This window comes from Acanthochromis polyacanthus, chromosome 12 (genome assembly GCF_021347895.1).
Source record: "Acanthochromis polyacanthus isolate Apoly-LR-REF ecotype Palm Island chromosome 12, KAUST_Apoly_ChrSc, whole genome shotgun sequence".
Lineage (NCBI taxonomy): Eukaryota > Metazoa > Chordata > Actinopteri > Pomacentridae > Acanthochromis > Acanthochromis polyacanthus.
In genome coordinates, this window is record NC_067124.1 from 28443492 (window position 1) to 28456961 (window position 13470).

The 13470-nt window shown below is 40.6% G+C and overlaps 2 protein-coding genes across 3 annotated transcripts in view; one reads left to right on the plus strand and one right to left on the minus strand.

Moving 5' to 3' along the window:
* Positions 1 to 8980, plus strand: part of gabbr1a (gamma-aminobutyric acid (GABA) B receptor, 1a) — a 132936-nt gene extending 123956 nt beyond the window's left edge. For both annotated transcript variants that reach the window (XM_022199160.2, XM_022199159.2), the window contains exons 22-24: positions 2782 to 2910; positions 3639 to 3782; positions 5701 to 8980. In XM_022199160.2, coding sequence (XP_022054852.1) covers positions 2782 to 2910; positions 3639 to 3782; positions 5701 to 5985 — 558 coding nt within the window. In that variant the 3' untranslated portion in view covers positions 5986 to 8980. The remainder of the gene's footprint in view (positions 1 to 2781; positions 2911 to 3638; positions 3783 to 5700) is intronic.
* A 1177-nt stretch (positions 8981 to 10157) lies between these two features.
* Positions 10158 to 12904, minus strand: tnfb (tumor necrosis factor b (TNF superfamily, member 2)). The gene is made up of 4 exons (XM_022199154.2): positions 12302 to 12904; positions 12166 to 12220; positions 12019 to 12078; positions 10158 to 11772 (listed from the first exon to the last, which is right to left on the minus strand). Exons 1-4 carry the CDS (start codon positions 12488 to 12490, stop codon positions 11333 to 11335), a joined length of 744 nt encoding a protein of 247 aa, XP_022054846.1. The 5' UTR covers positions 12491 to 12904; the 3' UTR covers positions 10158 to 11332.
* Positions 12905 to 13470: the final 566 nt, after the last annotated feature.

Sequence of the window (13470 nt, forward strand, 5' to 3'; positions counted from 1 at the left end):
CAGTGGTTTTGAGTCTTCACACAGATTGATAGAGTGATGAAATTAAGAGTACTGCATACAACTACACTGACACAGTACATGCTCTTGTGTTTACAATGTGAGTAAGCCACACAGATTTACACCCCAATCAAGCATTTTGTTTCACCGAAACCTCATCTTAACACAAATCCATCAAAAACTCTGGTGTCATATCTTCGTCCAAATGGGCAGAAGACATTTGCTTTCTAATTTGGTTTTACTGGTTGCTTCATATCGTTTAATAATTTGCCACACTTCTAGCACGACAGGTGAAGGAAAGAGAACAAAAGCATCAGCCTTTACTACCAGTTATTAATTCAACACTAACTCTGTTTCTTTAACTTATTTCAATGCATATTTAAAAGAACTGCATTTTAAAAAGCAAAAAAGGTCCCTAAAATGAGTTAATTTACTTAATAAGAGATGGAAAAACTTTATTCAAATAAATTCTAACGCTGTCAAGATTTTTTTCTCCCATGACCGATCAGCTGTTTCTCCCTCTAGATTCTCCCAAGAGAGTAAAGCATGACCGATATGAAAGAATAACCTCTGACTGAAAACAATCCCTGAAGACAAGTCGCAGACATCCAAGGCGACTGTTTTTTTTCTCTCCTCTTCTTTGAGATTGTTTGGCAGATTGCTTTGGTTTTACATCTACTTATTACAGCAACAAAAAAATGTAGCCTACAGCGTCGCCTTCTGACGGCACTACTGTATTCACTTCAAATTGAGACAAACTTAATTTGTATTTTCTTTTCTTTTTTGCCATTTTTTTGCACATTTTAAAAGTTTGCTTTAATTTTGCTTGATACTTTACAATACTTTCACAGACAACGAGTTACAGGCATTGTAGCTGTTGTGTAGTGAAGAAAATCTCTGCTCTTTCTTTTTGCCATTTTTGTTCTTCCTCCACAACGTTCTCTACAACTAAGCAATCACCAAACTGCTGAACCCAGAATGGCGAATGGCACAAATCGACAGGGCACCAGCACTTGCATGACCAGAGTGTGTCAACAATTATATAATATGCATTGTTAGGTGGGTTTGTATGCATAGAGAGTATTTCTGGGCTGTTTGGATTCAAACAGCCCGTTAAAATGAAAATCTGTTATTGTGGGAGTATCTTTAATGTGTTTGATGTTTTTTTGTGTCTATAACTGCCTGACAACGTGACACATTGAACTATCTCCTATGCAGGTACATTTTTTACCGTTTTTTTTTTTTAGCTAATTAGGTTTTGGTGTCAGAATCAAGGTGACTACATTCACATGTTTGCATTATTCCTCAAAAACCCAACAAGGAAACCGCTGCTGGAATAGCATTTAAATGTCAGCTTGGTGTACAACTAAATACTGGTGTTGGTATAGTGATTGATTTGAGCAGCACGAGACACAGAAACTGGCTTACACATTTATATATATATATGTATAAACATCCAGATTTTCTATGAGTATGGAAATATTGTTCTCTAACATGCAGAGTCCTGGATTCATTTCTGTCCAAATCACAACACTGCCAGCTCCAGTTGCCGTCTGCGGTGCAGAGATAGTCATTTCTCAGGTTTCGCTTGCAAAATATAAACTCAGTGGTTCTTCCTGGTACACTAAATGTTAAATAAACTCATTAAATCAAAACCCAACTTTTATTGTACTGCAGTCTCATGCAGCTCAATCATACCGGAATGCTGCACTCCAGTTTTAGTGCCGAGTTTACATGAGAAGGAATGTGCTCACGGTACAGGCTTTGTGTGTGCAGTATATTTATGAAATTGCATCGGCAGTGCTTTGTATGGAGGTGTAATCTTCCCCTATGGCAGGAAAAAGTATAAAAATGTACCCATTTGAGCGCTAAGGAACAGCAGTAACCGCGTCCGTCAGTCATAAACATTTTTCAGCGGCTGTTAATAGCAAGTGAATCATCTTAAACGGAGGCACCTAGGATGCACTTTACACGGAAACAGCAGCCATTATGTTCGCCATAGCCACTTTAGACAAATATTCGCTGCCATTTCCTGACACTCTTGACACGCAGTAACTTTGGAATTGATGTAAAATGTCTGGAAAAAAAAGCAGATTCTGTCACTTTAACTGCCAGAGGAGGTTTTTCTGTTTTGATCAAGAGCATGCAAACATTTTTTTTTCTCCTTTATAACGGACATTTTCCTATGCTGGATCCCCATTAATAAATAAAGGAGAAAGCAGCCAAATGAGCAACGGAGCATTTATCAGCTTGTACTTTCTGGAGATGTGACTAATAAACGGATTGATCTCGGCGCCTTCATGGAGGACAGGGTTTATTATTTATCTATCATTCATGGTTATTTATGAGAGCATTAAATGCAGCTTTTGTGCTCATGTCATCACGTGGCTTCATGATGTGAGACAAGCCTGTTTTATGTTGTAATATACACATTTCAGTTTTATGACGATGTGAATAGTTAATGGTGTCTGTAAAGGGACCTCCTTCCTCTTTGCTAAGCTGGGAGCTGCAGGCCCTGATGAGATGACAATGTGGTGATTGTCAGTGCACTGTTGCCACTTCAGTCATGACTTTTTAATGCTGTTTTCACATGGGAGCCCTCCCTGTAATGATAAACAGATGCCTAATGCTTTCATGGATGTGATTTTCCTCCTCCCTCATCCTCTTGCTCTCCAGCTCTACTCCACTTCCTGTCCTCCACCCCACCCGCCTCATTCATTCTCCTTGCATTAAGCCTCGCTCCTCCTTTGTTCCAACTTTTTTCTTGTCTTTCTCTCTTTGCAGGTGTTGTGCCTGATCACGGCTCCTGTGACTATGATCCTGTCTTCCCAGCAGGACGCCTCCTTTGCCTTTGCCTCTCTCGCTATTGTCTTCTCCGCCTACATCACTCTGGTGGTGCTTTTTGTTCCCAAGGTGCTCTGACTCATGACTGACACCTTAAAGAACATTCAAAAGGTCAAACGTGTCTGTCTCGGCACGTTTAGGAACAAAGTCTAGCTTCTACTGCACGATGCATGAAAATCGCAAACTTCTGAAACCTCATGTTGTTCAGTCTGACAGCTCTGTGTTTGATGTTTGAGTGGAAAGCACCACTGGACAGATTCAAATCAGAGCTGAGGTAATATTCTGTGAAATTTCTAGATAGAAGCTTTTGCGTTTGTAGCTGCTGTAAACATTTGGAGTTGGGAGAAAATAAAATCTGGCACAAACAAAGTGAGTCATTTTACATGTCTGGCAGCATCTCCCATTTTTTTGTTTTGGAATAAACAGAAGAAGTGATGGGTGGTGCACCAGCCACACACAGAAGAAAGAGTGCCACCTACAGAAATTCAGACTGCATTAAATGGAAATCACAATGTCATCACTACAGTTTGATTCCTAGGAGGACTGTGTAGAAGCAGCACAGCAGTGAGCACCGAAGCTATGAGCAAGATAAGAAAAGTATCGACACTTTAAAAACCCCTCGAGTGGGGAAAATATATTTAAGCCTTCAGGAAAACATGAGCGATGTGGCTGAAGGGGCTGCAAATATTAGAAATGTCTCATTAGGTGTTCTCCACAGATGCATTATTCATTCAGCACACTGTAGTCTCAGGCCTCGCTTTGTTCTTTATTGACTTTCTGTCTCTGTGGCGGTGTAGATGCGGCGTCTCATCACTCGCGGCGAGTGGCAGTCAGAGCAGCAGGACACTCTGAAGACTGGCTCGTCCACCAACAACAATGACGAGGAGAAGTCGAGGCAGCTGGAGAGGGAGAACAGGGAGCTGCAAAAGATCATCCAGGAGGTGAACCCACATCACATTAGTCAGATATGCACACTGTTATTGTTGCACATGCACTTTCACATTCTGTACATTTAAAGTTTACATTTACGCTCATCCTGGATTCCAATGAGGAATCTTTAATGGATATATACAGTGTGCCCTTCACTGTCTTTATTTCTTATATGATATGCGATCAAAAAGTTCTAAGATGTGTCTTTAAAAATTTAATTTGGCTGCCGTCCACTTCAGAATAGATTCCTTGTCCAGTGGTACTCTACTCCCAGCACTCCTGTAAATGTTCCCTGGAAGTCCTGTTCTGTCGACATATCAAGTACCGTCTGTGATGAGCTCTAAATCTTCTAATCTGTGTCAAAATGATGACCCATAAAGTTGAATTTCAGTTTGGTTAAGAAGAAGAAGTCACCGGTAGCCAAAACGGGCGAGTAGGTCAGGTGGAAAGCAATGATTGTGTTGTGGACAAAAAACCTGATGTGAACTGCACTGTGACCATTTGCACAGGGCATTGGAGCATGCCATCACGCCACAGTTCAATGTTTTCCCTCAGGACGTTACAGTAGAACTCTGCCTCACAGTCTGACCTTGAGGCTCGAATACCAGGTACAAAACCATGTAAATGTTGAAGAAAACGCTCCTAGTGCTCCTGCTCCGAAACTGCTGCTCATTTACCGTGAAAGTTGCTGTTTTTTCTCGGTGATAGCCAAAGACCCATCTCTGATCACCAGTGGTGGTGCTCCACATGAAGGTTGAATCATTCAGCTGCTCGATGACACAGAATGGGATGCAACTCTTTGCTCTTTTCTCCATTGAGGTCCATGGTGACACAGCACATGTTGCACTTGACAATGGTTAAAAAGACATGGGTATCACAGGCGCTGATGTTGACTTGTGATAGTTCCTGCTTGCACATGATGCACTTACATCTGTGTAGTGCTCTTTGGTTCAAGGGAAGTCTGAATGTTTTTTTATTGCACCTCATATGTCATTCATATATCAAATGATATGCTTCGGCTAAGAATGCAGAAGTGGATAAAAGCGCCAACTCAACATGTGGTATACAAATAATGACAACCGTGTTTTGTTGACATGTTTCCTTTGCTGTTATCGCTTTACGTTGCACATCCTTCTTTTTTGTTGGTTTCCTTTTTTCTTCCTCTGATATATAAATGTAGGTGTGTTCCACAGTAATGTCCCAGCTGTGTCTTGTGTTCACTTTGCCCTCTGCACCTCCGTTGTAGGGATTTGGGGAAAACGAGTGGTTGCATAAAACTGCTTTTATCAGAGAAACTAGCAGGAAGCGCAGATTTTTAAATGAATCATTTTAAAAGTTTGTTTTTCAGACTTAACTGAAAGAAAACACAAAAATTATCCACCTGGGGCATTTTCTCTGTACATGGATTAAGGCTTAGGCTGGATTAAATTGTCTGCAATTTGGCATGATATGAGATTTGTTGGTTCTTTGAAACAGTTGTCGGATTGGTTGTCACAGCAACATATCTGGAAGGGCAAAACTTCTTGGGAGTCATTTAGCCACATTTTTTTTCATTTCTTTTAAAAAGGATATGTTGCAAACAGTTTATTTTTGGCAACGTATTTTATTTGTTAATGAGACATGCAGAATGAAGTGATTTTGGTGAAGAATCAGGATTTTAAGCTTAGGTGCAGCAGTCAACCATCCAGCGATTATTTCTGGAATTTTTTAAAAAAAGAAAACACGCTTTTCAAACCTGCTGACAGATTTTGATGTACAGAGGGTTAATTTGATAAATTTTTGATTAATTTGCCAGTTTTTCTCGATTTATTTCACAGTCGGAATATTTTGTCAGCTCCCGCTGGAAGTGTTGATAAAAGCTTGTCAGTGCTAATTAGTAGCCCGGACATCTCTGCCACAAGCTCACCCCGCCTCTTGTTGTGTTTCCAGAAAGAAGAGAGGGTATCGGCGCTCCGCAACCAGCTGGCTGAGCGACAGGCTCTACGCAACCGCCGCCGACCCTCCACAGGCCAGAATCAGAACCACAACGCCCCGCCACCAACGTCCCAACAGGATCCCAAGTCCCTGCTTCCTCCACCCGGCTACCCCAACCCCACCACGGACAATCACTCGCTCCCGCCTTCCTTCTCCAACTCCTCCAACCTCTACCCGGCCGACAGCAAGATGAGCCGCAACCACTGTCACAACAGCCAAATCCCGCTGCTGTATAAATAGGCAAGACACGGGAGGGTGGGGCGAGGGAGATGGCGGCACAGTGCACGCAGGGGGACACAAAACACAACGAGACACTGTGGCTTTCACTTTGATTGGGCGAAGAGCACAGCGGTGTAGTGACACTGTCTTAAAATACGGAGTGCTTTACACTTGGCAGCTTCGGGAGAGTCCCGCAGGCAGCACCCATCCTCACAGGTTTGATCTCACTGTGTTTAGCCCAGAAACACTGCACTTGTGGCGGGTCGAGGCGGCCGCAAGCACATCTCAGACTAGCAGCACTCGAGGGTCTTTTTCAAAGATCGCCTGAACGGTAGATCTCTCAATCATTCCTCTCCCTCATTCGTTCTGTTGTGGAGACCATGTGTCATGGATCTGAAAAAGGAAACGTTGGTGTTTGTGTCTTTGCTATATCGTCTCCACATTTTGTCTCTCAAGTTTGTTGACTAGACAGACACATACAGTAGTGATTTATATTGTTCTGTAATATTTGATCTGTTTTGTCATGGAGTTGTTGTTCTATTATTTGTTTACTTTTCAGGAGAGTTGTGAAAACTGAAAAAAAAGAGACAAAGCAATGTACAGTTTATTCAATATTTCCTCTGACGAGCAGCCGAGCTCGACTCTGTGGGATGCCGCTTTCACTCAAAAGGGATAATGTGCATTATTAAACAGCCATAACTTAGAAGGGCCAGAGAGCTTAGCATGTATGGATGTCTGTTGTCAGGACTGTGTATTCGAGTACAGTACTGCATTTTAATACCCCAGTTGTTTACTGATGTTATTGAATAGTAGACCCATGTCAAAGGAGAATACTTTGAAAGCCTGCAGATGGCAGACGTACAAGAACACTTTTGATAGTTTGAAATAATGTTTTACACGGAATTTATGAGATTTGTGTTGTATCTATTTAGCAGTGTAGTACAGCAGCAGCCATCGAATAAACCCCTCATCCTCCATTGGATGGATCTCACAGATATGGCCACCTGCAGCCACAGTCACCTCAGCAGATTCTTACAAGTTGTAGATGTTTATAAAGATGCCGTTACTGCTTCTTACCTTCACAAAACATCATTTACTAGATAAAATACAACTGCTAGCTGTCTCGCTAGCTCCCGAAATATCATCTATCAACATATTGCCCTGCTCGCAGAGAAACACCAGGTAACAAATTTTCTAAAAGGAGACGCTTCTTGCAGCCATTTTAAACTGCAGACTCTGAACAGAACTTCCTCTGGAGCAGGTTAGCTATGCGGCATCCGTGACTATTGTGATCTCGCAGGTTAAAAGAGAAACATTTTTGTGATATTGAATACTCTGGATTTAAGCACAACATATCTTACCAACTCATTAACCTTACCACATTTTAACAATAATAGTAATCTGTATTTTTAGGTCACTTTTCAAGCCCAGGTCACAAAATGCTGTACAAGGCCGTTAGTTTTCAAGTGGACCCTTTTAACAGATAAAAGACTTCCGCTCAAGGACCTCAAAGTTTGTTCTGGTGCTTAAAGAACTAAAAAGTCAGTAATATCGCAAAGATGATGCCTTTATGGGCTTTAAAAGTCATCAGTGAAATCTTCATCCATCCTTAAACATACTGGGAGCCACTGTAGCGAGGCTAAGACAGAGGTGATGTGATCAAGTTTCTAGGTTCTCGCTAAAAGCCTGGCAGTTGATTTCTGACCCAACTGCAGTCGATGGGGAGATTTTTTGTTCAGGCACGTCAACAAACTAAAAAAAAATACCCAAGTGGTGTGCGGCTCACAGCTTAAATTATTCTCAAACCAGAGACTTTTTTTTTTTTTACTACAGCCCTGAAAGGACGGGAAAGAGAGCTAGCTGATGTGAAAATATATTTAGCAATAAGCTGCAATCCAATAACTAGTATTTTTGTGATATTAGTAAGGCAGTCAGCATATGAGTCTCTATGGATCTAAATGGCAGGTAAAGCTGTGTATCGTCTGCATATAAATGGATAGTCCTTTATATAACACTGAAAGCACAATCCGTCTATAGGGATACGTACCTGATATGTAGCTGGGTAGACAGCTAGCAGTAAATTACATTAACATCTAGAAAATAATATATCAAGTGTCTATGATTTTCAAGTTAGATGGTAGTGGCTGTGTGCTTAAATTTGGTACAGATTTTGGTTCGTCAGTTCAAGGTGTTTCCGCCTTATTTTTGGCGTTGCTTTCGACAAATCTAAAATTGGAGACGTCCAAATTCCACTTTGCTAGAAGAATCATCTACTGTCTGAAACTTAAAGCCACTGTATTTTTCTACAGCCATGAGGCAAGGGGCTTTTCCGATGGCTGCTTCTGTGGATATCCAGAGAAAGCACAGTTTTTTCCTCACGATTTTATACATGTGGCTCTGTTATCCGTCATTCTAGTTCGCCTTTTAATTTTCAAAGGATTATTTTTTATCTTTTCCCACAGACAATCGGGAATGATGCCTGTTTTTATTATGTTTTTTGTCATTTGATTTTGGATCAGTTTTAAGAGAAGGATATAAAGTAAGGTGTATTTATTCAGCAGTTAATCTGGATGTTCTATTTCATTCATGAGCTATTTCCAGATTTTCTAAAAGCAATGATGCCTGAACAGCTCAATCATCAGGTAAAACAATACTTTGTCTAATATTTTTATTATGTGTGTATATCTTAGTGTGCACTTTAAACTGAACAAACTATGATTCCACTTTGTGTTGCTGTTATATTCCAGTACATTTCAGCTCAGGTTTTGGGGAAGGAGTCAACACAGTCATCAGAAATGAATGAAATAGGCCATATTTATTAACTGTGGGTCAGATAGTGTAACATATGAATGCAGAAGTAATTTAGGAATTGTTCTATTATCTTGCACATATATAATGATATACATGGATTTGGGAATATTTGTATTCACTATATCTAAGATCTTAAATGTTAATATATTTCAGAGTATGTGTATGCAGATATATGGGTACCATAAATAAAATAATTGTTTTTTCACTGGGTATTTTTGTGCTTCAGTGATACGACTCACACAAGTGGAAGCAGGAGGTAATTTCCAATTTTTTTATTTGAACACGAGGGTTTGGGGCTGTTTGGGCTGTTTCTCTGTTGTCTGTCTTTTCCTAATTTTTTTTCCATCTTTCTGTGGTATTATTTTTTCTCTGTGCATACAGATTTGTCACCTTTTTGTATTTTTTAAAAATTTTTCGGTCACTTTTTCATGTCTTTGTAGATATTTTCACGTTTTTTGCCGTCTTCCTTACTATTTTTTTTGTCTCTTTATAGTTATCCTCCATCATTTTGTGGTTATTTTTGTGTCTTCTGGAATATTTATTTATTTATTTTTTAATCAATTTGTGATTTTTTTTTTTGTCGCTGTCATCATTTTTTAAAATCTTTTTAGTCTTTAGTTGTTTTTTTAAGGCTACTTTTCCATCTCTTGGTGGAGATTTTTGTGTATTTGTGGTAAATATTTTTTTTACTTATTTTTTGTTTCTTTGTGGTTATTTTCCATCATTATTGTCTTTGGACTTTATTTGTAGCAACTTTTTGTGTCTTTGTATTCATTTTGAGTGTCTTCATGGTTATTTTCCATCCCTTTGTGGTAATTACTAGTCTTGTTACAGTTACTTTCCATCTCTTTATGGTTACCTCTTGTCTTGTTACAGTTATTTTCCATCTATGTGGTCTCTTTTTTGGTTATATTGGTTGTTTTCTGTATTTGAGCTCGTTTTTGTGTGTCATTGTTTATTGTTTATTCTTGATTGCATTACATCGTGATTACATCATTTTCTTGTCATTTTATTTTGGTAGTTATTTACTATCTTTTTTTTAGTTTTCATTTGTTTTTCAGAATCATTTTTGTTTCTTCGTGGTTATTTTCCATCTGCTTGTGGTCATTTCTGGTCTCTTGGTGGCTATTTTGGATCTTTCTGTGTTTTTTGTAATCATTTTTGTTTCTTTAAGGTTATTTTCCATCTGTTTGTGACCATTTTTCATCATTTGTTGGTCATCTTCCATCACTATGGGGTCATTTCTTTGGGTTTCTGTGCATTTTTCTAGGGTTTGATGTGCAACACAGAAATAAAAGTACATAAAGCTACTTTCAGTAGGTGTTTGCATTCCAACAGGACAGTCACAAATATACATGAAAAACTGAAACAGGACTGTAAGATTAAACAACCTTTTTTTTAATGACAAACAGTCAAACAGTTCACTTCATCCACTAGATGTCACCAGTTGCTTTTCTGACTTTCAGTGACCTTTTGAGCAATTAACTGTCAGATTGAGTCAATTTATCAGTGATATCTTCCTCCAGGTGGGCTTGTGGGACTCAAAGAGCAAATAAATCCAAAAGAAGACCTCGTTAAACAAAAGTGGAAAGAGATTTTCATACACGCTGACCAGCAGCAGATCCCAGCAGGAGCCGAGACAATAAGTGGATGTTTGCGGCTAAATGAAACAAAAGTAGACAAATCGCTCCCAAGTGCATCCGTTGTTTGTGTAAGATGTGTTTGGGTTTTTTTTTTAAAAGATGATGACATTGTGACAAAACCAGCTGTGTTGCAGTCCCATGATCCCACGGCACACACACACACACACACACACACACTCACACACTCACCCTGTCATGTCTGTTTCCAGCTGACTGGCGATGAGGTATGTGGTAATAGTGGGCCGGTGGTGTAGAGGAGGAGGGAGGCTGCAGGGAGTGTGTGGAGGTGGGGGGGTGTTATCGGGGAAAACCCGCTCTGGGTTGAGGCTTCTGTGGGCCTCCACCTGACACAGCATTCGGCAAGATTTGAAAAAAAAGTAGGAAATTCCCCTCCACTTGTGTGATCTAACAAAGGAAGTATTTGCTGGCCGTGGAGGAATTTCAGCGCGACTTTTGCCAAGTGTTTGTGTGCGAGTGTGTGCGTCTGCCAACTCAGCTGCACATTTATGCCTTGGTATCTCAGCTATGAAATGACTTCATCTTTTGTCGTTTTTTGCATTTTAATTATGTGCACAAAGTACATAAATATCATTAAACAGCTAGTCCCACAATTTAAATACAAATAAATACAAATAAATACATACAGCTTGTAATAGGCAATGATCGTCTGTACGTGAACTCTCTGGTGAAGAGCTGTGTCATCATGTGGTACAGCAGAGAAAGTTGAGTCTTCTACAATCTCAGGTCAGCATAAATAATGTTAAAAAAAAGTGCCTAAAATAGAAAAAACATTGCAAACTGTTACAGTTTATAGGGTTTTTAAAAATTCAGCACTCCATCTCAAATGAGATTTAAACGTTTCTACATCACCACGAGGATGATAAAAGTTAAACAAATCAAAGTCTCTGTTCAGTTCAAAGTGCAAAAACCCCGAAGAAAGTCTTGCCCTCTTCGGTCTCCAGCTCCGACAGCTGGTTGGTTTCTGTCCACAGTCGGTCACCTTTATTCAGCTGAAACACGGCGCCCAGGTAGATGGCGTTGTACCAGCCCTGCCCGTCTCTGAGGCTGTCGTCCTGAGCCGTGTTCTGGCACGACGACCTCACTGCGCTCATCACGGACACCTTACTTCCAACCGAGTCTGAGTAGCGCCAGATCCTGTGGCTGAGAGGCGCCAGGCGTCTTCCATCCTCGTCGCCGCAGGACACTCTGAACGACGCCTGACTGTACACGAAGTAGAGGCCGGTCTGCGGGATCACGATTTGGTTGTTGTCCAGCCGGAAGCCGCCCTGAGCAAACGCCTGGCCCTGACCGTTGGTCCACTCCAGCTCAGAGTTCTCGCCTTCATCGTAGTTGCCTGGAAATAGATGAGATGGTCAGGCAGGGTGAATAATCAGCAGGTGAGTTATTTGGAAGGTGGAATGAAATATTGACTGAAGCCAATGAATAACTTATGCAACAACTTCCTTATAGCACTCCAGGCTTCTTAAAAAAAAGGAAACTGCAAATATCACAGGAGCGGAAGAAAGCGTCTGAAAGGCTCCTTTGAGAGCTGAGATCATGAGTCCATTGTTTGGTGGAATCAAGGTAGGCAGTGACTCACCTTCTAAATGGATGGCTGCCTTGGCTTTGCTGCTGATTCGACTCAGCGTGTAGTGGGGATCTGAGGAGAGGAAGACAAATGTGAGCTTGTCTTGAATAATCCACAAAGACTCGGATATAGCTCACAAAAACCCCTGCACGTAATCACCTGTTTTCTCGGCACCGTCCTTCCCGATTAGAGCTTCTCTTTGACCTGATTGCATCTGTGAGGGGAGAAAGCTTGATTAGAGAAACTCTCAAAGTTTCTAAGGATACTTAAAGAAACTCAAGAAGCGGCTCCTTACCTTTGTTTCTGACCTCCCGTTCCACTGCCAAGCAAACATGAGGACGCCTCCGAAACAAAGGGCCACCACGAACAGGGCCCCGCACACCTTCCACATCCAGGACGATGATGACTTCTTGCCTACCAGAACCACCGTCCTCTCCTCCACGCCGACCTCCACGTCACCCGGTGTGATTGTGTACTCCTCCATGCTGTGCTCTGGACTGATACTTCTCTCTTTGTGTGTGCTATTGTGTTAGAGTGAACTTCTGCCAGAGAGCTTGTAGTATTTATGCAGTGGCAGCGGCTGCCGCTGCAGCAGAAGGGAAACTCCAGTGATGTCACCGTGTAAGTGGAGACAGTGCAGCAGGCAGCCGAGAGGGAAAGAGAAATTTTTAGTGGAGTTTCACCAAAGTGCCGAACCCAGCGGGGAGAGTTGGTTAGAGGATGGGAAAGTGGCTGTTTGGGTTATGAAAGAAAAATCACACACACATATATCCATGCATAAACGCTGTCTGACATGAAGCAGACACAAAGTCATAGTCCACTGTGAGGTTTCATCCACGGCTCACCAGACCAGATGTTTTAAAGCAACAGGAACAGCAGCAGCAATGAAACAATCCACCTGTTCACCAACTATTTATAACACTTTAAAACAACCCAGCTGCATGTAAACAGCTAGCAAAACTCAGTAGAATGCAGTTTGTTATGTAGCAATGCAGAGTATTTAACTTTACATGTGTCTTTCATTATATAATCATTCAATCTCAGCTACTGAAGGTCCACCACTTTAATTCAAGTACTACTTTTATTAGGTTTTTATGGCCTGATTTCTTTATGGAGCAGTTTACTCTAAAATAAAATATTCGGGTTCAACAAAAAAAAAAAAAAAAAAAAAAACATTTTACATCAGTCTTTTTGAGTTAAGACAACTACTTTTGAAATTATGTTGAACCAACAAGCTACAGTGTGTTAAGGAAGCCGGGTTTCCTCTTTAATTCAGGATATTTTGTAATTAATTAATGACTAGTACAAAAAACACAATTTTTTAAGTTGATTATTCATAAAAATGAAGTTGCTCTGACTAGTTGTTCTACTTTGTTTGAAACAGTTTTTGTGAGTGTTACATTCTGATTACTGTAATTATGAACACAAGTTTTTAAGTTGACAGACATTTTAAAAAATTAAGTT